The following is a 27,801-nucleotide window of genomic DNA, read 5'->3' as shown; positions in this document are numbered from 1 at the left end:
CTTTGGCAGACCACTGGGGGAAGAGGAAGAGGAGGGAGGAAAAAAGAGAGAAGAGGTGGACTGCCCATTTTGGTCTCTGGCCATGCTCACTGCTAGGCCCAGCTACCACTACCACCCAACCACTGAGAGATTATTCTCAAGACAAAGCAGACCTCAAGAGAAAAACAGGTCCACCACCCCTTATGTGAGAGGAGGTATCTTCATGCTGCCACCAAAATATTCAGCATGATATCTGACGTTTTCCTTCATCACATGGAAATGTGTTTGTTAGCACTAGTTGCTGCAGCAAAGATAGTCCATAATCTCTCCAGGTGGACGACTAACACAATGTTGCGCATGTTACAGCGGTGGACTGTGGCTCTTCCAGTTTTGGTCTGAGCTGTGGCTCCGCCAGGTTTAAGCCATGGCCAAGACACCACATACAACCAGTCTTGCAAGTGGCACAGAAATGGCATTAAGAAACCCAGTAAAGAGAGAGATGAATCTCTGAAGAAGGTTGATCCCAAGTTCCTGTGGAATATGCGTTTTGCAAAGCAACACAAGGGCTGAAGAAAATGCAGGCCAATAATGCTAAGAATGCGAAATCACCAGCTTGCCTCCAGATGGCAAAAGGGACTGGGCTCGCAGTTGTTTTCTTCTCTTTTCACTCAAGGCATTTTGTAGAAATAAAACTGAATATAACATGTGGTGGGAAAACAACAACTACAGTGGACTGTGGAGAAGCCAGAATTGGTTTCAACTTCCTCCATATGCTGAAGGTAAGACACAGCTCACTCCCGAGTTAATGTAAGTGACCAAAAATCAACAATAAGAAAAACAAAAACAACCCCAACCTGCCTAATTCATTAACATAAGGGACTTGTTGTCCTCACTATCCCCACCAGTAAATATTAAGTGAACAACTGGATAATTAATTGGATGCTTATTTTACACAGATTGCTTTCTGTCTGTAGTAATTACTACAATTTTGTAACCATAAAAAGAATTAACTGTAATTCCCAAGTGTTTATATTTGAAACAGATGCCAAGACTCCTCTCTTTATCTAGTTAGACGAAACAATAAGAAGCAGAAATGAATTTCTTCTTCTGATAAAATTACTCTTGTCAGATTAGCTAAGTTTAACCTACTGCAGATAAGCTAAAAGCAAACTTATATAGACTTGAGGTCAGGTATTACAAAAGGCCCCAGTAATTTCATCTCACTCCCCTGGAGGGATGGGAAACCTGCAGCGTCCAAGATATTACTGTATTCTGACTCCCATTAGCCCTAGCCAGCAAGGCCAGTGGTCGAGGTTGATGGGAGTTGTGGTCCAACAGCATCTTGAGGGCCACAGGTTCTACACCCAGCCACACAGAATGTCGGAGATGCTGACTCAATCATCCTCCTGCAACCTTTGGCCAACAGCTAGCTGACTAGCCCTTAAATGCCCGAGGCGAACTTGTATATACGCAGGGGCTAACACTAGCATTACAATCATACTACAAGGGTATCATTCCTTTTTGTTTCCGTTTTTTAAAAAGCCATCTGTGGTGGAAAATTCCCCCCAGGAATCTGGAAACGGCAGACCGCAGCTGCGTCTGTAGCAAGGAAAAGGAAGCACTGAAGCAGATGGCCCTCCTGCAGCTGTTCTTGTTTTGTGCATCTGGACTCGCTCTCCCTGGGCTCGCTCAGTCTTACCTCCAAGTAGCAATGACACAATCAGATCCGACGCAGCCTTCAAGCTGCACACATCTTCTGGCTTGGAACTGTCTTGCAGCCTCTGCAGGATCTCAACTATGGCTTCCTGAATACCAGCTTCAACCAACTGAGATTTTAGGGCCTCTGCGGAAGTCATGATAAACAAACATGTTTAAAGCTTCTTGCCAAGTGTTGGTAACCGCAGACAAATGAGGGCTCATTCTCACACTACGATTTACATCTCATCCTAATAACATGCTGGTGCAGGAGCTTACCCAGGGTTTGTGTTTCCTTTTGGAAATGAGGCACAGCAGAGACTGTGGTGTCTTTATGGCATATGGTTTATTTACAAATGTATACAACAATGGAGGGGTTCGTAGCATTAACACCCCAAAAGGGTTTTGTTTCTCACAAAGACATCCTTGAATTCAAACAGAAATCAAACACTGTGCTCCAACTCTTTCCAGTTTGCTGCTTTACTTCTAGGTCACTTCCCTGCAAACTCTGCTCTAAACTCTGGTTTTTGTCCTTCTCACTAACCATAGGCCAGAAGAATTATAGAATCATAAAATTGCAGAAGGCCCCCCCCCCTCACACAGAGCTCCTTTCCTTTCTTTCCCTTAATGGCTCACCTCCCCAAGTGATCACCTCAAGAGGAAGCTAGCCTGGTTTATATTTTAAGACTTTCAAAATCCAAGGGTTCAGGAAGCTGGCCTGGCTTGATTAGCTTTTAACATTTGTTGGATCCAGGGATTAGCAGGGCCTGGCACCCACAAACTCATAACAATATGAAGTAAGATTGTGTGAGAAGGACAAAGTCATGCTATGTGGAGGAGACCCCAATACAGGAACTTCCCATACGATCTCTTATGACATACCTACATGTATCAATTTTATAGAACTGCCACAAATGTCCTCAAGTTTGGTGAGGATGCGGAATGCTCTCTATCAGAGATGCCTAGTGATGTCTGCCCCAAACTACAATACCCAGGGTTCCCTGGCAAGAGGGAATGACTATTAAACTAATATAATTCTGTAGCATAGATATGTTGTTTAACTGGTATAGTAAGGAAAAAAGTCATAGAGAAGTTGCACCCATGCTGCTGGGATAACTTTTGTAGTGTGTCTGTTACTCAACCCAAAAAAGATTCTTCGGTTAGAAGGGTCAATATAAACATCTTAAAAACCTGTTGCCACACTAATTTTGCCTCTCCTGCCTCTACTTTGCTGACAAAGGTCTATTAAGAAAGGAGTACATTTGCAGTTCCCAGGAACACCTACTGAAATGGAAAAGAGAGCATCCGAGTCGTTTGCAAACTAGTCTAGAAGCTCTTGGGGTGCTTGAAAGCCAAATTCTCTGCTAATTCAATCAAGACTTCGCATCGCTTAGCACTTGTTTGCTGAAGAGAGCCCAGGACTCTTATGCCATCTTTCCAATTAGCATCAAAATGCTGCCATCTTGAGTCAAGCACCCCTTATTCAGAAAAGCTTGGCTTAATTTGGAATCCCTCATGTTGTAAGCTCTTGCGCCCCCTCTCTTTGAAGAGTTCTCAGAGATCATAAGGAAGTGATGGTATACAATTACAGTCCCCTTGATTTCTTCCCTCTCCGACTCTCCAGCTTATCAGCGCCTGCCACTTCAACATCCCTCCTTTGCCTTCTGAACACTGAAACATCAGGATGCAGTTGCTCTTTGCTCAATGCCCAACTCTTCTCTCCCTCCCTCCTTCCCTCCTCCATATTTCTCATCCTCCCCCTTCCTTCTGGGACAAGCCTCCAGTAATTTACCTTGAAATTGCCTTTTGTTTTACTTTCTCAGTACAAACACATTTTCCTGGAAAAGCCCAGACCTCATTTCTCTTGCTCCCTCCCTTAGGCAGTCACTCCACTGTTTAATGCTGTGCTCTGGTGAATGTTGGTAGAAAGTGCTATTTTGGGGTCAGTTGTACTTGAGTGACAGCAGCTTGTCCTCCAATGTAACAGAGCCAGAGCCACGGAGGGAAGAGATCCCACCAACAGTGCATCTGAATTCCCCATAGCATTCATGTTCCAGGAAGGCTTATTCGCTGAACGTGACTTTCAGAAGACCAGAGATGCATGTGCCAAGCAAGTGTGGAAACAAGGGAGAGGGAACCCTAGAAGAGCAGTAGGTGGTCTCAAAGGCCTGTTCAGACAAGTGTGATTTGTGTAATAAAAACTTTGAATCTCTGTGTTCTCTTGTCAAATAACATTGGGTAGAGACTGTGCAATAAAGCAGCCAGATAAGCATTGTGAAGTCATGCACTTAGCCCATAGGCAGTCAATATGGTGCTCTCCTGATGTTGGAATTCCATCATCCCTGACCACTGGCAAATGCGAGTTGAAGCTCAACAATATATGGAGGACACCATGTTGTCTACCCCTGGTTTAGACATGGTCATATTGAATTTTATTGCGCGTCCTGTTGTCACTCCACCATCAAACAACTTATAAGGGCAGATCCATACCATACATTTAAAGCACATTCAACACACATTCAAAGCACTTAAATGACTTCCCCCAAAGAATCCTGGGAAGTTTACTTCCCTCCTCACAGAAGTACACTTCTCAGCACTCTTAACAAGCCACGACCCCCAGGATCCTTTGTGGGGAAGCTATGTGCTTTAGCTGTTCACTGGGTGCATTTTAAATGTACGACACTAAGGACACTGAGGTCCAGCTCCGAGGGCCTTCTGGCGGTTCCCTCCCTGTGAGAAGTGAGGTTGCAGGGAACCAGGCAGAGGGCCTTCTTGGTGGTGGTGCCCACCCTGTGGAACCCTCTCCCTTCAGATGTCAAGGAAATAAACAACTATATGACTTTTAGCAGACACCTGAAGGCAGCCCTGTTTAGGGAGGTTTTTAATGTTTGATGTTTTATTGTGCTTTTAATTCTGTTGGGAGCCACCCAGAGTGACTGGGGAAACCCAGTCAGATGGGCAGGGTACACATAAATTATTATTAATTATTATTATTATTATTATTATTATTATTATTATTATTATTATTATGCATGGATTTCCCACAGTGCAATATCCTTCAGATCTATCTACAGTGCTGTGATGCAGTGCCCGTGTCCAAACTGGAACTACGTGGGCAGGATCAATTACATGAGTCTTTCCTAGCCATTCCTTCCACTGGGTGACAATTAAATGACGAGTTTGTACCCGACACTGCCCGCATAGTTTTGGCACCGCCTGGCCCTGCTCCTACTCAACTGGAGGTGAAGCAAAGGTAGGTGAAGACAAGCAAAGGCGATCTGTCACCAGCAGGAGCAGATTCTCTTAGTTGCTCAGACCAATAAGCAATGTTGACCCAAAAGCTTCAGGGATTATCACCTGGGTCGCTATGACCTATTCGGAAAGCTTCCTTGCTGGTGCAGCTGGTCTGCTTGCAATTCTCTCCTTTGGCCAGAATCTTGGTGGTTCAAGAATGCCAGTTCTTGTGGTATCAATGTCTGGGCAGGTATATAGAATCACAGAATTGTAGAGTGGGAAGGGACCACGAGGATCATCTAGTCCAACCCCCTGCAGGAATATTTTCCCAACATGGGGCTCAAACCCACAACCCTGAGATTTGAGACGACTACATTCTAAAGTGCCCTTTTGGTCCTCTGCATATTTGTCTTGTGTGTGACTAAAGGTGTTGACTGTGTTGACAACTGTCAACCTTATTACTGTAGCTGGGTTTTTTGTTTTTGTTTTTAAACACCCCAAAATATCTTGATTGTTTTGAATACGGAGACACACTTAAAAGCAGACTGTTGGTTGAAATCAGGACAGAGTTTCCATTTAATTATGAATGAACAAGCAGAGGGAGTTGGTGGGCAGGCTAACATTTGGAATTACAGATATGAATAACTGTGACATTTCCCTTAAGTTATTTCATTAATCTAAATTTGGTTAATTGAAGTTGACCATGCTGCATTAATCAATGGCTAATGTCTACTGTGATCTCATCAAAACAAAGGCTTTGGGAGCTTTTAAAATATAATGCGAGTAACTGAGGACCTGCACTGGGTTACACTTCCAAAGATACAGGACCGCTGCGGTTTGGGTACCTGTTTCTTTTTCATCCCTCCATTATCTTCACTGTCATTGCTGCTTCACCTCACATTACGTTTTTAGTATGGCATCACATTGTACAAATATGTAACACATGCGTTTAGGCATGTATGCAACACAGATAAATGTCACAGGGAAAATCCATCTTGGCAGTCGTTCCTTACAATCATTTTATTTATTATCTGCACCTATCTCCTGCTCCCCGGTCAGGTTACAAAAATATCACAAAATAAATACTATGTACATTAAAATCGTAAAATAAAATTGATGTTTTAAAACCAACATATCATGTTTTCCAGATACAATGTGTGAACTAGCCCTAAAACAGTTAAATGTACATTTTGGACTGTCTGGTGGTTGGTTTTCAAGTTTTTGCACAAGTTGACAGGGTTCTGAACAGTTCTGCTTGAAACATGCCTTTGAATCAAAGTGCTTTCCCTCTCTCTCTGATTCCATAAACAAACAGTTAGCTTAGATAACTGCATAAATGCATGTGAAACCACCCCAGGGTATCTCATCAAGATAGCTTACCATTCTCTGCTAGTGTGTGAAGAACCTCAAGGATGATTTCTACCTTCTCATGGTGGTTTGCTGCCCGTAGCTGATGCACCAAATGTTCTGCAACTCTGGTCTTGCTGAGGGCCTGTTTAGCAGTGTCTGCATAAAAGATCAAATGTCTGTGAATCACTTCATCTCTGTATGAAACATAAAGTTCTATCTGATTAGAAATGAGAAATCACTGTGTTGATTCTGCAATGTGCCTTCTTGAAATGTTACCTGTTGTGTGGACTCCAGGTCAACAAGAGAAAAAAGGTCAACCCCTCATTTAAAGCTTTAGAGATGAAGGGGAGAAAGGTTATTTTATGGAGGCTATAGCTACTGTTAAAACATTTTGTATAGAGTGCAGTGGGTGACTGACTACATCACATTGTGTGCTGCCATGTTGACAACAGAATCCCTTCTTTGGCTCCACAAACATTTTTGTTTGTTATGCCCTTGTGCTTCTGAGTACATATGCAATAGAGCTAGGTGAGACTTAAGGCCAAGGCCCTTTTCAGGTGAGACAAAAGCATAATACAACCATAAGCAAATTGCAGTGCAAGATTCACCTATATCTGCAAGGTTGGATAAGGCCAGCAGGTTGACACGGACAAGAGGTTCATTATCGGGATAGTTTGACATTATCCTGACCAGTGACGTGATCACCTCTGCCCCCACCAGCTGCTCCTGAAGGTCATCTGGAAAAGACAAGTGCAAAAATTAGGAACTAGGAGCGACCTCTTTGGGGGGCTTAATACCTTCTGAGCACTCTCTTTATGACCTTCTCTCGTTACTACTGAGTGTACATGATACTGTTTGAGCTGATGTTGTGAGCTGCCTCGAGGGCCTTTCGACTAAAAAGTAAGAGGCAGGTATTTTAAAATAAATAAATCAAGGGACGAAACAGGCAACACTTAAGGGGGAAAAACATTTCCATTGAATGTAGCTAGTTTGAAAGACACAAAGATAGGTGGCTCCAACAGGTAGAGTTGCTGGACTATGTGTCATGGTAAAGGAGTGGTGGGAGGCACCAGCAAAGGAAGCCCCAAGCAAATGGCCATGGGAAAAAGGCTCAGAGCCAGGGGAGTTGTGGTGGTATGATGATGAGTGGTCAGAGGGAGAAGAGGTGGTGTCGGAAGCTGAAGAAGCAACAGGGTTGCTGGAGAGCAGGTCCAAGAGGCAGAGATGAGTCAGGCTGCTGAAGAAGCCAGAGGGTTTCCCCCTCCTGCTATGACCAGCTCCTTTCAGAACATGGAGAGTAATGAAGAGGGCAGAGCAAAGAGAAACAAGACAAAGTAGCTCAGATTTCTGGAACCTTCAGTCCTCACAGCTGCCTCATTGGGAAGAGTTGCTGTGATCACCAGGCCTGAGCTACTTTGGTTTCTTTGAATAAAGAGCTTAAATCTCACAGCACCCCACCATCTCTTCTATTGATAAACGTCTTCAACACCTTTTTACTTACTGTTATCGTAGCAGATACGACCAATGGCCCTGCCAACATGAAGCAACATCTCTTGGTCTGTGCTGTCCAATAATGGGATCAGGACTGGCACCAAGCCAGCATCTATACAGTGGGTCTTCATCTCCTCTGCACAAACAGAAGACAGAGGCTATGTTCGCCTAGCGTTCTGATATTGTAAGCAAACATTGTAAAATTGAAAGAAGTGAGGTTTCAGTTAGGACTATAATGACAGTAAAGCCATTAAAACTGGGACAAATGTTCTAATTTTGGTCTCATTAACATGGCAATTCTGGAGAACGATAAACGCAAACCCACTAACACATCAGCATATTATGTTTTAAGGGGGGAAGCAGTCCATACTTTTGAATTTGATTAATTTGGTGAAACTCGTGTTATGCTCATTAATAGATGCTAAGAAGTGACAAGTGTCCCTCTGAACGCAATTTTTAATTAATCTGAGAGAATTGGATTAACTACCCAGACATTTCTTGGACATCTTAACATTAATCTCCTTTTTCTTGTCTCACTTAAAAAGCAGACAGGCCCCTAAGCATACTCAATTACTACTGAAAGAGGCATAAATGTACATGTGCCCCGATGTAAAACTGGGCTTTTCTTTTTTTAAACTGCCCCCCTCTTCAAATAGTGTGAACTGATAAGTTGGTTGAGAGAACCCAATGCATTGGTGGGATGGGACACAGAGTGTCCAGAAGACTTTATGATGCTTTGAGTGTCCACTGATGTTCTTAAGCTTGTGAAGAGAGCTGAACTATTTCATGTTTTGGGGGCTCTTCTCAAGGATTGGCTGTTTTATCTGCAATTCAAAATGGGTTCCTCTCCTCCTCTCAAAAAATGGGCATCATCTTCCAAATCAGGAAATCTCTAAGAAGAAACCAACATGGTTGCAACTTTTTAAGTGACACAGTTCAGAGCCCTATATGGACCCCATATTAAGCAGGCACCATTCCAGTTATAGTCCCTTGGTAGGGCATTCCACACTGATACCTGCCTACCCATGTACCTCTTCTAGAGAGGACTGAAGTCCAAGGCTAGTGTAAGGCTACCAGACATCTCCATTTCCTGGGGAAGTCCCCGGATTTGTGAATAAGTCCCTGGACAAATTCCATCCCTGTAATGTCCCCGGATTTAATCTAATGCCCCCAGGAAATGCAGCAGCGGCAGTCTCAGCAGCCCAGAGCAGTTGGCCCTGGCTAGCTTCAGGAGTTGCTCGGAAGTCCCCATATGATGGTGGTGCAGGGGCTCTAAGATGCAGCTTCCGGGCTGCCTCCACCTTCCCTGACCCCAGCAACTAAGCTGTGAAGGGAGGCTTCATGCTGCCTATCGGAGCAGCCTCCCAACTCCTTCTTGCATGCAAGCAGGAGTGGGGCGGGGATGTCTCAGCTGTGAAGGGAGGCTTCACGCTGCCTATCAGAGCTTGCGTGCAAGCAGGAGCAGGCAGGGATCTCTCAGGCAACAGGAAGCCTCCCTTCCCAGATGAGGGATCCCCGCCCCCTCCTGCTTGCACACAAGTAGGAATGGGATTGGGGCTGCTCCGATGGGAAGGGAGACATTGCGCTGCCTGACAGATCCCTGCCCCCTCCTGCTTGCACAGGAGTTGGGATGGGGCCGCTCCGAAAGGCAATGTGAAGCCTCGCTTCCCAGCTGAGGGATCCCCACCCCCTCCTACTTGAACGCAAGTAGGAATGGGATTGGGGCTGGTCCAATGGGAAGAGAAGGCATTGCACTGCCTGAGCCTCACCACTGCCACCACTCTTGGCCCTCCTTCTCTGCCTTCCATGCCTGACGCACCACTCACCGCTTCCCCACCACCACCATTGAAGAACCAACAACTCAGGGGCTGCCCAGGCTCATGGAGATTGGAGATAGAAGCCTCGGAGGAAGGGGAAACCTGGCGGTTGAGGTCAAGGCAGCGGCGGCCCCTTGGCCACTTCCATCGCTGCAGCATCGTCCTGAATGTGTTTTAATTAATTAATTAATTAATTAAAGTGTCCCCGGATTCATTGAAAACATCTGGTAACCTTAGGCTAGTGGTTAGTGGCCTTCAATTTGATTTCTCACAACGCTGCAGCTGCTGTGTCAGTTCAGAGCGTTGTACAGGTGTAATAATGCCTGCTGTGTTTTTGTACACAGACACCCATGTCTCAGGGTGAAAAAGCAGCTTCTTCTGCTTCTGCTGCTTTTGCTTCCAGTTAAAGAAGAAAAAGCAGAGAGCAGCCTGTTCTTCTTCTTCTGTGCTACAGAATAAGCCCCTTCCCTGCAGTGAACTCTGGAGAGGGTCATGCACATAGCAGGGCTCCCCCTGGAAGGCACTTTGCCAGAAGCATGCTCAAATTGGGAGCTGCTGTTGGCCAGAAGCAAATGGCAAATAAACAGCTACACTTTTAAAGGAAAAACAACAATGCCAGAAGCAGTTTGATTCCCTTTAATGGCAGTCTGTCATCTATGAGGGAGTGCAAGCAGTTCTGAAAGGCATCTGTAAGTTTCGCTGTTGTGGTGCTAATGGACAGACTGTGACATTGTAGGTGTCCAGGAATCCCGAGCAGATAAATCCATCTGAAATATCATGCCATGTACCGTTTTTAGCTATCTCTGCCAGCACCTCAGCTGCCTTTACTGCACAAAGAGGGTTGCTCTGCAGAAGTCTGGCGAAAGCTGGCAAAACATCGCTTTCAGCAATCAGGCTGGAGGTCTTGTGCTCTGTTGTGATAAAAAAAACATGACCAGGTTAAAGGGCAGGGGAAATGGGATTCTCGACGATATGAAACTCGGGCTGCCAGGTCATAACCGGGAGGAACGATGACCACTTTATGACCCAGCAAATCTAATTATAGATTATGGATTGAAACAAGTTGGCTAAGGGAGATCTGTGCTAATGAACTCTTTCTCCCTGTCTGGCAGTGGCGTAGCGTGGGGGGTGCAGGGGGGGCCGGCCGCACCGGGTGCAACATCTGGGGGTTAGGGTTAGGGGGCGCAAATCCACGGGTTAGGGGGCGCAAATCCATGGGTTAGGGGGCGCAAATCCACAGGTTAGGGGGCGCAAATTACTTGCCTTGCCCCGGGTGCTGACAACCCACGCTACGCCACTGCTGTCTGGTCCTGGTCATTTAGTCTTGCCACCTGAGTCTGTTCAGGTTAAGCTGTAGCTGGCGCTGCTCCCACCACCCACTGAAAACGCTTTCTGACTTGGATTTTAAGGAAATAATTTTGCACAACCAGTGCAGTAAGTAAGGGGTGTGTGTGTGTATCTGTTGCTAATACTGTTGGTTTTTTGGCCTCTTCATCACCTGTGGATAGATCAACAATGGCTTTGGAAAGCCTGGGTTCAAAAGCCCACTCAGCTAGGTGTGATCTTGGGCCTACCTCTCACAGGATTGCCGAGAGGATAAAAATGGAGGAAGGAACCACACACACTTCCTTAATTTTTTTACAGGAAAGGCTTGCACCCTTTTTACAATCTTTGTGAGCTTATCAGGTTTCATGTGAGTGTTAGCAGTATTTAGCGGTCCAAATTTCTTAGGCATTAAAAAATAGCAGACTGACCGGCAACTTATCAAACCAGACCATTATAACTGAGCAGCCCATTTCAATGTCAGATATGTTGTGCTGCTGAAATGTGTATTTCCTTGAACATATCTTGAACTGAGGTGATGACAGTAGCCAATAATATTCATTGTTTTGTTTGTACTCCTGTCTCCTATGATTGTGTGGATGACAGTATGTCGGTAAGGTAGTAGTGCTTAATGGTACTAATTGGTGAATTTGGGGAAATTGTTTTTGGTAAAAGTTGTACACACACACAGTTTGTTACGTAGCATAAAATGCCATAGTGAAAGGAGTGCCACTCCTTTCACTAACAACTGATAATAAAAACAATACCATTTATGTAGCTTACCATTTGTAATCATTCCTACTTAGAGTAAGACCCACTGAAATCATTGTTGCATCCTCTGAGGCAAGTCAGGTTAGGAGTCTATCCTGATTGCATTTTAAAATTCTTTGTAAGTATCACAGAAAAATTCTGCCACCCCTGCTCTCCAGTCCTCTTTACAATTTTATTGCTTGTGTCAAGACCAAATTAGGAACTATATTTTTGCAGGGGTGATTTAAAACAGGACCATTAGGCCTTAAATTGTTATAATGTTATAAATGTGTTTAGCGGTGGTTGCTAGGTGGCAGCTTGTAGCAGACAGGCTGATTTAAGATTCAGTAGGTGGGGCTTAGAACAAGGTAAACTGAAGTCGGATTGGCTGGAGGTTCCTGTCAGTTGGACAGTTAACTGTAAGGGGGAGACAGTTGTAGATCAACAGAGGGAGACAGGATAGGCAATTGTGAAGCTTTAAGGCAGTGGTGGCCAAACGTGGCCCTCCGGCTGTTTTTGGACTACAACTCCCATCATCCCTAGCTAACAGGACCAGCGGCCAGGGATGATGGAAACTGTAGTCCCAAAACAGCTGGAGGGCCAAGTTTGGCCACCACTGCTTTAAGGAATTGGTGACAGCAAAGTAATTCTGTAACCTAGAGAAGTACTGTCACAAATACATTAGGTGCCACATTATTGGTTCTGGCAGAGTCCCTGCAAACGGATGAAGACAATTGTCAGTGGTCTCTTCTTACCTATGGACCCAATCGTCCTCCAGCACCTTGGGCAGCCTAGTCAAATATCCCTTCCTGTAATTAGTTGCCTTTTATTTTGGGTTTTTCCAAGAGCTCTTGGAGAAACCTAGACAGCATCTTAAAAAGCAGAGACATCACCTTGCCAACAGAGGTCCGTATAGTTAAAGCCATGGTTTTCTCAGTTGTGATGTATGGAAGTGAGAGCTGGACCATAAAGAAGGCTGATCGCCGAAGAATTGACGCTTTTGAATTATGGTGCTGGAGGAGACTCTTGAGAGTCCCATGGACTGCAAGAAGATCAAACCTATCCATTCTTAAAGAAGACAGCCCTGAGTGCTCACTGGAAGGACAGATTATGAAGCTTGAGGCTCCAATATTTTGGCCACCTCATGAGAAGAGAAGACTCCCTGGAAAAGCCCCTGATGTTGGGAAACATGGAGGGCACAAGAAGAAGGGGACGACAGAGGACGAGATGGTTGGATAGTGTTCTCGAAGCTACCAGCATGAGTTTGACCAAACTGCGGGAGGCAGTGGAAGACAGAAGTGCCTGGCGTGCTCTGGTCCATGGGGTCACAAAGAGTCAGACACGACTAAACGACTAAACAACAACAACAAGCCCTCTTAGTTTAACCATAGAAAAATAATCTCTTAGAAAGTGCCTCTCCACATAAATTTCTGACTTATCCTGAAGAAAATATCAAACATGGCTCAAAGAAGGAATCTAGAGAAGCCAGCTCCTGAAAAAGAGCAGTGGAGAACAGCCTTCTGGAATGGTTCCAAGAAGCAGAAGAAACTGAGGAAAATGTACACCCGGTTATAGTAAACACCTATCATACAATCTAAGTCTGAATCTGAAAGGACCTTTCCACAAAAAAACCTGGTTTGGTCATGAGTATCATATATCAAACATATGGATGGTGAGTTTTTGAGCCATGCCAATCTGGTCTGGGACCATAATAAATTTCATTCAGTCATGCCAATTTAGTTTCATGACACAGGGCTAAAGTCAAGTCGCAGGGGCATGTTGCTTGCATTCGATATACCACTGGGTTCCAGGGGATCAATTAGGCAATCACAACTTGCTGCTTGCAGATGTGTAGAAATTCATGCTGGTTAACCCCACAGGGACTTTCCCTGGTTACCAAATTCCACATAGCTCCAGCTGAAGCAAACATCTTGGTAACAATGCAGTTGTATATGTGTTGGCTGTATCCAGACCTTCAAATGAATAAATTTGGGTTAGGAATATTCATATTAATGCATGACCATCAGGGAGCCAGCTGTTGAAATTCTACTTTCTTCCCCATCATCATCATCTGAAAAGCTCTATAATTTTTCTGTGATAGGTTATCAATCATCCCAACTGCAGCTCTGTTGCTGAAACATGTCAAATGACAAGCAGTGCACAACATTCGTTCATGTGTGTATATTTACATGCAAAAGCACTAGAGACAAGATATGCCTTCCTCCATCAAGGGATGCAAACTTAAAGAACAGCAACCCACCATAGCAGAATATTTTAAAGGCATTTTTAAACCTCAGAATAGGGACAGTGATTCACCATGGACAAGAAAATAGGGTTTGTCCTTGGTAAACAGGGACAGCTGGAGTGTATGCTGTTAGCAGCAAGAGTTTGTAATATACCCAATTAGGACTTGGTTCCTGCTGCGTCATCAAATCTAATTGGCATTCAGTTATGGTAGAAATCCCCAGAGAATTTGGACGCTCACCTGGATAGGCTGACTTAGAAGGGAAGGCTTGTCTTGTTTTCCCTTAAAAACAAAGCAAACCTCCCCTCTCCTTTGTCTCTTAGGGCTACTCTCATCGTCTGCTTCCTTCAGTCAGTTTCAGCTGCTTAAGCAGTAAACAGCTTCTACCAGATATGAGCTTGCTCAGCTAGAAATGAGGACTCAATCGGATTATATGTAAGTTAAGCATGTGTGTACTTAGTTGATGAACTGGGTGACAACCGCAGCCACTGTATCCCACAGAAAAATCCATCCCCAGAAATGCCACCTAAAGTGGTAACTGCTCTGTAACCATCACATCATGATTGAGCGAGGCCATCAACATGATGGATACTGGTTGTCTTTTCTTTCCATTTCACTGCAGCTCTGTGCCTCAAAAGGAACTGTAAATTGAGATGACTAGGGCGCTGGTGGTGTTCAGCTAAAACCAAAACACTGTGACATACGTGTCTCAGCCCTTCTAATAGTGAACTCAGCTGCTTAGGCTTGTAGTCAAAGTGGGGCTGCAGATGAAAAGGTTGAAAACAGCAGCCTTGGTGGGGGAACCCCAAGGTTTGCAGACATATAAATAATATTTGGCAAACCCCTCCCCCAAGCAGCCCAAGGAGGACTGAGTATGATCAGTGGCCACAGAATGTTGTGGTCATTTCAGACAACCTGTTTATTAGATTGAATGCTCAGTTCACACTAAAATTGAGGGGAGAATAATTAATAATAATAATGTTATTATTTATACCCTGCCCATTTCGCTGGGTTTCCCTAGCTACTCTGTGTGGCTTTCAGCATATCTAAAACCATAATACAGTGGTACCTTGGGTTAAGTACTTAATGCCTTCCAGAGGTCTGTTCTTAGCCTGAAACTGTTCTTAACCTGAAGCACCACTTTAGCTAATGGGACCTCCTGCTGCCGCCGCGCCGCCGGAGCACGATTTCTGTTCTCATTCTGAAGCAAAGTTCTTAACCTGAAGCACTATTTCTGGGTTAGCGGAGTCTGTAACCTGAAGCATCTGTAACCTGAAGCATTTGTAACCCGAGGTACCACTGTAATAGGTTATACAATGCTAGCTATGTAGTGAGTATTCATTTTGATTCATTTACTGGGTGGTTAATACAAGATAATGTCAAGCAGTTATTGCCACACACTTTTCAGTATATTTTCCCGTCACTTTGCATGATTTTTTTGGGGGGAGGGGGGGAAAGCAGGTTTGTTGAAAAAGGGCACCAAATCCACTTTAATTGGGAAATATTAATTTGCTGGTATGCTTTTGAGTCTCCTGCAAAACATTCCAGAAGCACCCTGAGTGTCTGTCTGTTGTTGAGGTGGGGTGTGTGACCATAGCTGTCAACTTTTCCCTTTTTTAAGGGACATTCCCTTATTCCGAATAGGATTCCTCACAAGAAAAGGGAAAAGTTGACAGCTCTGTGTGTGATGAATGGAAAACCAGGGGGAGGTGGAATGGAATGGAGTATCCTTTAAGGAGGCACACCTGGCTGGCTGGAACACAGAACACTCCTCGCGGTAATATTCTGATGCAGGTGCTATTTGTATGAATACATTAGAAATACCTTATAGTGGCAATTATATTCTTCAACCATTACATCATAGTTCATTTCTGGCCACTGTTGGGCACTGGATTTAGGTAAGGTTTTGAACCTGAGGCCATAAGCATAACATAATCTGGAGCAGGCTTCCTCAACCTCGGCCCTCCAGATGTTTTTGGCCTACAACTCCCATGATCCCTAGCTAGCAGGACCAGTGGTCAGGGATGATGGGAATTGTAGTCTCAAAACATCTGGAGGGCCGAGATTGAGGAAGCCTGATCTGGAGTGATGATGTCACCACTTTGTACTAACTTTGAACTGTCCTAAATGCCCGAAATTCAGCACTGCCAGCAGCCTCCAGCTGGTAGTACGGGTGCATACGAATGGCATCATCAACATGTGCCAACCACAGGAGGGGCAGGAAAACATTCAGGAATTTTTAGACATTAGGAAGAGACAGTGGCTCCACTGCAAGTAGGAATGGCGTGTGCACCACATTTGCAATGGTAGCGGTACAGCTAACACTGTGGCCTGCTATGAGTGGTACTTTCTGACATGAAAGTTGTCAAAGCTCTCGTGCTGCACACACTTTGTCACCCTTAAGTCCAGGTTATGTCGTTATGGCAACCACACAAAACACTTCCCTCCTCTGATGAGCAGGTGACAGCTGCTTAGCAAAGGCTGACAAGTAAAATAAGCTGCTGCCACCTCAGTGAAGCATAAGTTAAGAAGCAGTTAACAATAAGTAATTGAACTGCCTCAGCTAAGCCTCCCTAACTACCAAGAAGTATTCAATACAATACAATAGTATTCCATTTTCCAGGGAACAAATACAAAATACCAAAAGATAGCTGAAATTCTCAGTTATTGTGTCTTTCAGATTAGTTGACATGATTAAGGGCTTTATTTGAGGCTAATGTGTGCTGAAAGTAGAGTTGAGAGCCTTTGTATCGCCTCTTTTTCTTCTTGAGTTAAGTAACTGAGCTAAGGCCCAACACTTCTACAAGCCAGTGCTTTTCAAACTTTTTACTTTCAGGAGATTTTCCTCACACCTGTTTGCCTGCATAATTTCTGCATTTCAGAAAAGGTTCTGGATGAGATGTTCAAGGCCTTTCCCCATCTGGTACCTTCCAGGTATTGTTGGACTACAATGCCCATCATCCCTGACCATTGGCCATGATGCCTGGGGCTGATGAGAGTTAGAGTCCAATGCATCTGGAAGGGGGCGGGCAGGTCGGAGAAGATTGTTATAGGAGTATTAAAATGGTAATGTTTTTATGTTTAATTTAATTTTAGTTTCCCTTTGCTCTCAGTGGTAACAGTTGCAAGTTTTCTTAATAAAAAAAATAATAATTCCCCCCCCCTTCCAGTAGCACCTTAAAGACCAACTAAGTTAGTTCTTGGTATGAGCTTTCGAGTGCATGCACACTTCTTTAGATGCACTGAAACAGAAGTTGCCAGACCCTTCTATATAGTGAGAAGGTGGGGAGGGGTATTACTCAGAAGGGTGGTGGGAATGGGAGATTGGCAGATAGCCGAGATGAGCCTGTTGACGACTCTTAAGTTTTCTTAAGTTGGTTTTCTAATGCTTTCTCATCCTCCAATGAGGACTGCTAGCTCTTTAGTGACTCCCACTCAGAGAAATGCCTGGCAGGCAGAAAAGTGATGAAGATAACAGTCATCACAATGGCCAGTTCCTCTCCTGCAGGCAAGTGACATCAGCTCAATGTCACAATGACCAGTCTCTCTCTCACTGTCTCAAGCAGGCAACAGCATTTGGGCACCTCTCTCACCAAGGCAAGCAGGAACCCATGGGCACAGCCTTTATTTCTCTTCATTGTGGTGGATGGCAGCCATATGTGGGCACAGTGGCCACCAGGATCTCTCTTATTCAATAAGAGAAGCAGCAGGCATGGGGAGCTGGCAGGTGGGCATCCAAGGTTATTATTCCATGACTTCTACATAAAGGATACACCCCAGAGCAGCTTGGCACAACAACTTAAAGATTGGTACAGGGATGGGGGTGAGCGGATGAATGCTGGCAGCAACCCAGATACAATAGCAAGACAACTTGCAGAGTCAGAGCTGGGCATAGTTTGATAGAGATGATGGTGGCCAGAAGAATAGCAGGCCCTGGCCTGAAACCCATATATGATGGAAGAGCTCAAATTTTCAGCATGTGCCCAACAGAGGGAAAATTGGAAGGAGGCAGACAAGAGTGCACATGGAAGCAGGTGCAGCCAACAGTAGCAAACAGAGGCAGGCATTGTCTGATACTGCAGGACTTCAGCTTTCAGCATGTGTCTCAGGGGGCAAATAGCGGGTGGGGGAGAATGGTAGCTGCAAGGCACAGATGCAACAGAATATGAGATGGGGAGAAATGAGAGAGAACACTGGCAGAGAAGAGACAGTATGGAGCAGAAATGCCAATGATTATCCTAAACTTGGCAGCGTGCTGCGGACATCAAATCACAGGGCAGCTCAGGGAACCCCAGCAATATCTAGTTGGCCTTCAGGAACAGTAGTTGCTCCCACCCACCCATCCGCCATCTATGAATGGTATGAGCTCATAGGTTTTTTAATTATGCATGCTTTCGAAACCTACATTAGAAGAGTCCAATGATAAATTTGAATATAGTACACTTTATGTTAGTGCCTTAATGGAAAAGAACCAAAGGGGATTGTGTGGACAAACAGATTTGAAAAGAAAAAGCTTATATTAATAACATTGTCATTAAATATTACTGTGTTGCCTCCCCAATTTGAGGGGCACTAAGGATTGGGCTCAATCAGCATAAAACATATTTCAATTATACTTAACTATCTTCAGCCAGAGCTTGAAGAACTCCATCTAGACTTTTGAAAATCTGTTCTTCACCTTCGGAGTCCCCTCCATCAAATCTGAGATGCTCCAGGTGTAGATTCAGAGACTCTGTTCAGAAGGTAAAAATAAATGATGATTGTTTGTTTATGATGTCATGCATATATTAAAGCATGGGAGGTTACTGTGTGTAGGTTTTTTTTTGGGGGGGGGGTTCATTTAAAGACCACTCACAAATTTTACTCATATGTTTGCTCTCCTTCCCAGAAACATCTAATTCACCATAAACAAAATAATGTAAAGATGTATGGAATATATGAATATATACACATATGTTGAGCATTTTTTTTAAAAAAGTCTAAATTTTCTGCTAAACTAAATTCGTATTCTCTGCAAATGATAACTTTATACAAATATCGCAAACATGCATAATTTTTGCTCCTTCTGTGATCCAAACCTGGTTCAGATAACATTTCTTCTTTATGAAAATAAACGACAACCATCCTCTTCATTCAAATGTTGTAGTTTTAATAATAGCAAGAAACTTTGGTTAATCATTCAGTTTATACACAGTTTACTTAAGAAAAAAATTCCAGGTGTTGTTATTTCCCTAGTGATTGGTTCAGTGGAATAACACCATATGCACAATGACTTTCGAAGTCCTTGAAAGACGTTGGCCAGATGTAAGATCATCTTGTTATGATTTAAAACCAAAATACAGGAGAGAAAATAATAATTGTTGGTGGGAAGGGTGATTGATGGAGGATATCTCCAAATGTAAAGATTTTAAACTTTTCTCCCTCAGAGCTCACATTTATGAGTAGGAAATTGGAAGTAGGATTTCCAATAATAAAATAGGAAATTATTTGTCTCCTACATGAGATGTAGGGTTTAATCTTTCATTTCAAGCCAATGCTATATAGATGCATCTTCAAAACATTGTTAAGAATTCTATATTTAGCAAGAAGCTCAAGTTAAGAATACCCTCATTTGCTGAGCACCCATGGGTAAACTTCAAACAATATATGCTTCTTGTTCACATATATTGTGAAAGAACGATGTCAGTCAACATTTGATGATCTCCTTCTACTGGTCCACAATAGAAAGTGTCCTTTCATACTGCATCATGGTGTGGTATGCTGATTTGACATCAACTGATAGGAAGTGCCTACAGAGGGTGGTGAATACTGCACAAGATATGGGCTGTCCCGTGAATCCACTGGATGACATTGCAGAAAAACGTTGCCTCAGGAGAGTGAGGAAAATTCCAAGGGATGATTCACACCCTGGCCGGTGTGATCTCCTGCCCTCAGGCAGAAAATATAGAAGCATGATTAGTCACACCAACAGGGTAAAGAACAGCTTCTATCCGTGGGCTGTTAGGCTGCTGAATGAAAAGATAACAACAGGTCAGCTGACTTTTGGTTTTGGTGGGTGTGCGTCAGTAAACGAGGGGAATTAAGACTAAGAGAGCTGAAGGGGGGTGCTCATGTAATCTCACTGTATACAAGTTGTACAAGTGACAATAAAGTATTTCATTTTATTTCAACTTGAAGGTCCATGTGTTGAGTGCTTTCAACGCAACTTGAAGGTCCATACATGTGTTGAGTGCTTTCAGATGCTATAGAGGGGAGGCTACCCAGTCAGATGGGCAGAGGTACAAATAATAAAATTATTATTCAGGCACCGCATTGAAACTATCATGAAAAAGAATCAATGTGTGCCTGGTTGAAGAGAAGAGCAATCATACGCATCTTGTAGAATGCAAAAGTAATGCTTTCAGACTAGCACAGGTGGGTTTTGGTCCAGTACGTATCCACTTGGAGGCAAGAGAGAGGGTAAAGGAGGATGACCATTAACCTAAAATTAGGATTAAGTGAAGCACTGGGGCAAGCGTTGGAGCCAAGGAATGCCTTTCAATAGTCAGGTCTTCAGAGCAATGCAAACCAAACAGCTCATGAGAGACAACTGGAATGTGGATTCTCCTAGGATGATCACACTGCCGACCCTCCTTTAAAACTATGACTGAACAGGGAGAATATAATGAGAAGATGTCGCCTATGGGACTTTGAAGTAGTTTGCAGTACTGTGAAAGCAGAAGGCTGTAGATGGGCAGACAGAGGAATAAGGGGAAAAAGACTCTCGTATCTGGTATAATGAGGGTAAAAATATATTTCTATAGCAATAATGACTTTGCAGTGACCCTTGTGAAAGGGAATCCCGTTTAAGCAGTTCTTACAAATACAGTATCATTAAGCAGTGCAAGGCCAGCTTCATATGAAAATTGCATCCTTTTCAACTCTTTCAGATCTTTCTGAACAGGAATCAATAGCTATTATTAGCACATCTGTGGAGTTTATTTTATTACTGCTCATTGATAGCTAAGGCCTGGATCTTCACAACAACCATATGAGGTACTCTAAGCTGGTAAATAGTGCAGCCAATGAACTTCATTACTGTCTGTGGATTTGAAGCCTGCAATGTCAGATTTAAGTTCAGCCCTTGAACCACTGCACCATATTGGCTCTCTGCATCTCCACTACATGCCATACCGATCTGTCATTCAGCAGTATAGCATCACACCTCTCATCTGATAGAAGTGGATGAAGCATTCTGGAATGTGCAAAAATAGTAGCTTGAAAATATGCACAATGTAGGACATCAGCTTGGAGATTCTTCAGAAGAAAGCCTTGTGAAGTATTGAGCTCAATCCTTCACAGGATATTTTAAGTCAAGGTTAGGTAATCTTCCTCACCCCCAAGGGCCACATCTATTCCTGGCCACCAACTCCAAACATACACAAACCCCTCTTACATACTTACCCAACATATTGAAAACTCCTACACGCAGGAAATGTACAATATATACCCACGTGTAACTGGAGTTGGCAACCAAGGCTGGTGTCCAGTGTCCAGGGGATATTCCTTCATCACAGGGGCCTAGATGACCTTCAGGATGGCTTCCAACTCTACAATTCTCTGTTTCTTTCTACCATAACTGACTTACAAAGCAGAGGGAAACTTATAATTACTGGAAACGAATGTTTTCACATATCTTTTTCAGCGGCACAGTTGGATTTGAAATAAGGAGCTAATTTTAAGACTTGGCGATGGAGAGAATTCTGTTATGAAAATGAAACAGTGCTGAAGGCAGAACAAAAAATAAAGTTTCTTTCCATTCCAAAACAATGAGTATTGGGGCAAGCTCTCTTCTCTCTCTCTGTTTTGCATCTAGTGTTCTAGAGTTGGCTTTCATTAGGTTTCCAAGTCTGGAATATTGTGATCATCTGTATTTACATATCTTGCAACAGATCAGTCAAGCTTTTTCTTTGTGATTGATGTGACCCTCCTCCAAATGGATATAAAAGGCTGTAGCTCAGTGGCAGGAGGTTCCATATTTGATTCCTGGCACCTCCAGGCAGGTATAAGAGAAACCCACTGTCTGAAATCCTGGAGACCTGTTTCCAGTGTAGCCAACATGGTGCTTGACTCCAACTCCCATTAGCCACAGCCAGCATGGTCAAAGGTGAAGGATGATGGAATTTGTAGTCCAACAACATCTGGGAGACATCATGTTTGCTACCCATGGTATAGACAATAACTGAGCTAGACAAACCAATAGTTTGGCTTGGTATAAAACAGCTTCCTATGTTTAATTTCCCCAACATACTGCATGTAACATCTAGGTTGCTTTCCTTCTATAAATAGCACAATCTATTACATTTGCCGGACTTGCAGACAATTTTCTGTAAAATGCAATGGGTTTAACCAGGCATTCTGCTTTTTGAAGGTGACAGTTTTTCAGAGATAAGTACAGGTGCACACTTTAATCAGTAGATTAATCGGCTACAGCTTTAATTGATTCATTGGTGGGGCTGAAAGTTAAGGACATACGTGCTTGAAACTATTTTGGTTCCACTGTGCTACTATAGATAGAAATGAACAAGAAAATGTTACAGATTGCGTTTCCTTCCAGCAATTTTTGTTGAAAGGTATCTTGCATTTTGTTCAATTTCTCAAAAAGAAAACTGCAAAGCAGATCCAGTAAAAGCTAACTTTTAAAAGTTAAAGCAATTAAAAGATGGATGATTAATCACCTAGTAACAATTTACTATGTGGCAGTCCTTGTATATAATAGGAGGATATGTATAAGAAATGGTTCTCTTCAAAATACATGCACACACTTAACAATCATTTGTTGCAGTTCCTACATTAGATCTATATATGTCTCCCATATATGAAATACGAATTTGCTTTCTCAATTTAGCATGAGTTTTACTTACCCATGGATGCTGCAGTTTTCCAGACTGGAGATAATAAAGAGCACACGGTCTGTGAAGCTCTCCCTTTAACAGCTATCAAGCTGTGAGCAAGGAGAATATTTTATAACTCTCCAGCAGACATGCAGTCCACAGCTTCCCTCTTCGCTCACCCTTCCCTCTCCCTTATGACCCTGTACTTCAAATGCTCCTAATACGTCTTAATTACTTAATCTCCAGCACTGCCTGTTTCCTCTTTAGATGTCATTAAGAGAAAGGGAAACATCGTAGTAATTATCATACAAAAAGCCACAATGTGTGGCTTCATGGCAATTTTGATTCCATTTTGTCAAATTCTCATCTCTGGGATTGTCAAGGTTTTCTAGGCATCTAAGAGTGTCACTACAGATTCAATTCTGTGTGGCTCAAGTTCGGCTCAGAATCACCTTGGCTTCAACTTAATACATGGCTTAGCACAGGGGAGCCATTTGGAGTGGAGCAGCCTGATTCGAGCTTGGCCATTAAAAACACCACACTGCTGTATGTCCTTCAGAATTGTTCTCTAGCATTTGATATGTCAGGTAGGACTCTATATCAGCTGAACTCAGTCATGAAAAAATGATTGCATAAGGGAGTGATGTAACTGTTGAATTCAGTAAACCTCCTTCATTGCAAAATACAGCACTGGAATAGGTACAGGCAGTGCTTTTTTCTGGGGGTACGCAGGGGTACGCATACCCCTAAACATTTTGTGACTCTAATGGGAGAAGAAACATTTTTTTTAAAAAAATTAAGTTTCTTCTCTAGCACAGTGAATCGTCAGCTCCGTTGAATGGCACGGTAAATCGTCAGTTCCGTTGCTACCCCTGATGGCGACCTCACTTCCTGTCACGGTGTTTCCTGAGTCTCAGATGGAAGCGAGCATTTAATGTGTGAAGTAGGAGTTGGACTCTAGCACAGTGTTTGGTCAGTTTCACTGTTACCACCTTCAATGGCGGCTTCATTTCCTTTCCCGGTATAATGCATGTTCTTTGTACTTTTGTCCATTTACTGCAATTATTTCCCCCTATTTGAACTATAAAATGGTGATTTTCTTGAGTCAAAATGAGAGCACCCCTAAACATTTTTTTAAAGAGAATAGCACTGGGTACAGGTCAGTGGGAATGGAAAATTCAAGCCCCTTACAGACTTTTGACACTCAGTAATGATTAGGATTTATGATGATCTACATGGTTTGTTTGTGTCCATGAATGAAAGGTGGCCAGAGTCTTGATCTGAGGACTTTAGTAGTGAGTTTGGCCATTTTGCCCCATGTGCTACTATGATAGCTTGCAGGTGAACTACTGACTCAAAGCTCTACCATTTGGCAGCAGGGCCCTGCAGATAGCCAGAAGGTAGTATTGCTACTACCAGTACAACACAATTCAGATGAAACAAGGAAACAGAAGGATCCCATATGATCTTAAAAGCTGCTGGTTCTGACTGGGCTGTTCAGTCAGACTGAGCAGAACATCACTGAGGTGCTGTCCACCTGCTGATTGAAGAACTAATTTCCAGGCCACTACTCACTATGTTACTCAAAGAATGTTTTTCAGACAGTGTTGGAGTCATGGTTTATCATTATGTGGGAGATGGCATCTCTGGCCATGCTGAAGCAGTTTAACTCTATGCTAAAGGAGATCTGCTTGGTCATCTCTTCTGAAGACAATCCCAAGGGCCATTTTTGGCATCTCCAGATTAGAAAAAGGAGTGGGCAGCTGGAGGTGGGAGATCTCTCTCTGCTTGAAAGCCTTGGGTGCTGCTGTCAGACAGATAATAGTAGGTTACTTGGACAAATAATCTGACCTGGTATAATGTGACTTACTGTTTATTAGGGCTGTCCACCAGATTTAGCCAAATCCCAAATGGAATCAGGCTGATTTGGGCCAAATTGGGCCCTGTCCAGATCAGATGGGAGCTGCTACAAAGAACTAGAGAGGAGATTGGATTGTCCTAAATCGATTTGTAGGTAATTGTACTGATCTGTATCTCAGAACAGAAAGCCAGACAGGCAAGTCTTCAAACTCTTAAAATTATTAATTACAACACCATATAAAGAAAACAGGAGGGGTGATTGCTTGAAAAAAATATTTTCAAAAAGGTGGCTAATGTAAAAACCCCATGGAGCTGCGCATTCTTCTGAGTGGTGCCTTTACATCCATCTAAGGTCCTGCACTAATGACGTCAATAACCAAATGTCTATCTAATGTAGTATTTTGTTTCCAATAGATGCCAGCCTGATGATTCTTGGAAAGCTAATCATAATGACATGAAACTACCATGATTACTAGCTCTTGAAAAAAATAATCTACATGTTAGTTTGCTGATTTCTCTGCCCTTCAAAACTTTGCCCAGATCAAAATAATCCATCACTATGCCTTGCCCTAGAAAAACCTTCCCAAATGAAAGCACTTCTAGGCACAATAAAGTGTAAACACCAACAGGCATAATAAAACTATATGATCAGTTTATAAGATTATAAGAAAACAATATAAAGAAGTCTAAGTACTCATAAACAAGTTATAGTTGTATAAGTTACTAAGTACTCATAAAACAAGTAATAGTTGGTGTTAAGAGGCACACCACTTACATATGGGGGGGGGACGCAATATAACAGTCCCTTGACTATGGTGAATTGACAACACAGGACTGGGTTAGGTACAAAGCAATCTGTATAAACAGAACAATTTGCTCTTTGCAAAAGACTGCAGAAGCAACAGAATGAAATACAGAGTTTATGAGTAAAGACAGAGTAAAGTGCATGCGATAAACTCATCTTCCGTACTATACATCATTGGACAAGTGTTGTGAATACCAATGGGAAACTCAAGATGCTTTGCGAAGCCGTGGTAGGCAAACAATCTCCATAAAAATATTACACACTGTCAAAAATCAGTTGTGAAGATCATTGCCACAGCTGCTCAGAGACAAGCAGCCCTCCTATGAGGGCTGGTTTATACATGCAGGTACTGAGCAATGACTGTGGCATCAGATGATGAGCCACATGAGCAAGTGGTTCACTTCTGGTAGAAATTTTATATGGACTCATATCACATCAAATGCAATGCATTTTAGGAGGCGTGTGTCCATACCTTCATATGACAGTCCTATTAATGTCTTGCTCATATCTAAGTTGAGGAGGGTTCTTCACCCCGTCCCCAAGCCTTTTCCTTTCAGTAGCGGCATGTTGAGCTTTCTTCTCACACAACTATTTGCTACATGTGTTACTGAAAGGAAAAGATGTCACATCAGGTGTGGGGCTAAAACCGAATCCCCATTCCTCACGGTACACACTTGCACTTTGCGTGGACAGGCGGAGTCCCCCAAACCGCGTGTGGAATAACGACTCAAGACAAAGCGCTATGGGATTAAAATTGGCCACAACTTTATTATGTTTCAGATGTGGGTAGACCTTGGCTCAGGCATTGGGCGTTTATTCCTCCCAGTCCTCCACCGGGGATCTGGGGAACATCAGGGTTATCCAGTGTGTGTGTGGGATGGGCTGGCTCTGGAGAACATATGTTCAAGCAGAGAGAGCCCGCCCCCATTACGCCGCCGTCGCAGGGGAGAGCAATGACAACCTCTAGGCGTACGGCCAAAGCCTCCCCTCAAACAACCCCTTTAACGGGGAACCCTGGTATCGCTGCCGCAAAGAGGAGGGGGCGTGGGTCATCACTGCACGACCCCCCTTTAGGGAAGATAGACTAAAGGATTCTGCCCAAGGCCTGATACCGCCAAAGTTGTGATGTTTTGCTACGGGAAAGGCAAACCTGCTAATGCAGGAGAATTCTTTTCAAGCCCTTCAACAGCGACCTTGACATAGCAGCGCCCGCGTACCTGTGGAGAAGAGGTTAACCTGCAAAAGAAGACTTAACTGAGGGAGGGCAGGGTGGGAGAAGCTCTGGAGCCAGCTGACGATTCCCAGGTGAGATCCTCCCCCTATTGTGTGGGCAGGTAGTCCCTCCCCCTACCTGGCCTGATCACCTTGGCAACACCTCCCTAGACGGGATTGGGCAACTGGCTGAGGTAGGCGGAGACCTCCAGGTATCCTACCTGGGGAAGGCAAAGCCAAGCTAATGGTGACGCATAGGGTCCAGGGGGCTTCGTGCGACCCCGCAAAGGGCGCCCCCCATTTAATGTGGGGAGTGGTCATTATGGCGCAACAGCACCACAACGCCATGTTCTGGGTCATGTTGCAAAATGGTGCCCGATCTTATTTCTTAGAGCAGTGGTGCATAGGACTGCCCACCTACCCCAAGTTTCACAGAAAATTGTTATCCAGAAGAATGGAAAGGGACATACTGTCGTCTTGGAAGGAAACTGGGGAAGGGAAAATGAGACAGGGAGTTGTCACCATTAATGGCCTGGACAACCAGCTTTCCCCCAATGACTTCTGGGCTAGTTCACACTTGCATTTTCACCACAAGGTGGCAGTAACATGCTGCAAATCACCTGTATCAATAGGTCTTCACAGATAAAGCATCCCATGTAGACCTTTCATGCCATCTCACGCCACCTCCAACATGTCTTTTTTGTGTGAGAAACAATTCACTCTGGTTTTTTTTAAGATTTTTAAAGGGAAAGGGGTCACTGCTTCTTTATCTCAGCATGCTTTGACAAAGCTTGAGATCTTTTCCTTTCTGAATCTTTAGATGGTGCTTGTATCATGTCCTTTACCTATACCCAGCCTGAGGAAGAGTTCTGTGAAACTCAAAAACTAGCTCAACACATTGTGACTTTTAGATAGTTCTTCTCAATGTATTGTGGGGGGGGAGGTAAGGGTGCTTGGATCCCCCCCCCGATGGACCAGCACTTCTGCCTGTACTTTTGTTTGTGCCCGTGCATCTGCCATACCTTCTGCTGCTATTCATGAAGGTTAGAGAAATCAAGTCATCTATTGTCCTGAACCCCTGGCCTACCTGGCAGCAAGTCAGTATGTCAAGTCCCCAGTCCAGGGTCAATCCACATCTCCAAAGCCCAACCGGTAGCACAGTCCCAC

The 27,801-nt window shown here is 43.7% G+C and overlaps 1 protein-coding gene and 1 long non-coding RNA gene across 4 annotated transcripts in view; one reads left to right on the top strand and one right to left on the bottom strand.

Annotated features, from left to right (window-relative positions):
- The window catches only part of LOC309532259 (rap1 GTPase-GDP dissociation stimulator 1-like), a 36,299-nt gene extending 13,383 nt beyond the window's left edge, over positions 1-22,916 (bottom strand). Inside the window, exons 1-7 of one of the 2 annotated variants that reach the window (XM_082222447.1) lie at positions 22,788-22,916; positions 18,506-18,616; positions 10,355-10,477; positions 7,760-7,885; positions 6,867-6,995; positions 6,289-6,414; positions 1,679-1,822 (exon numbers count right to left, since the gene is read on the bottom strand). In XM_082222447.1, the coding sequence (XP_082078573.1) occupies positions 1,679-1,822; positions 6,289-6,414; positions 6,867-6,995; positions 7,760-7,885; positions 10,355-10,477; positions 18,506-18,616; positions 22,788-22,791 (763 nt within the window). In that variant the 5' untranslated portion in view covers positions 22,792-22,916. Of the gene's footprint in view, positions 1-1,678; positions 1,823-6,288; positions 6,415-6,866; positions 6,996-7,759; positions 7,886-10,354; positions 10,478-11,672; positions 11,893-18,505; positions 18,617-22,787 lie in introns of those variants that run through there. The other variant, XM_082222448.1, reaches the window with a different exon arrangement.
- On the top strand, positions 12,841-21,661 carry LOC309532329. 2 transcript variants are annotated; one of them, XR_014219759.1, is made up of 5 exons: positions 12,841-13,311; positions 14,208-14,319; positions 17,448-17,611; positions 18,515-18,627; positions 21,569-21,661. It is a non-coding gene; the product is annotated as an uncharacterized lncRNA (long non-coding RNA). The 2 variants fall into 2 exon arrangements; XR_014219760.1 differs by lacking the exons at positions 12,841-13,311; positions 14,208-14,319 and having other exon boundaries at positions 17,278-17,611.
- Positions 22,917-27,801: the final 4,885 nt, after the last annotated feature.

This window comes from Podarcis vaucheri (assembly GCF_965113315.1).
Source record: "Podarcis vaucheri genome assembly, chromosome: 5".
Classification (NCBI taxonomy): domain Eukaryota; kingdom Metazoa; phylum Chordata; class Lepidosauria; order Squamata; family Lacertidae; genus Podarcis; species Podarcis vaucheri.
Note: the sequence above shows the minus strand (reverse complement) of the source record. Positions and strands in the feature narration are given on the sequence as shown.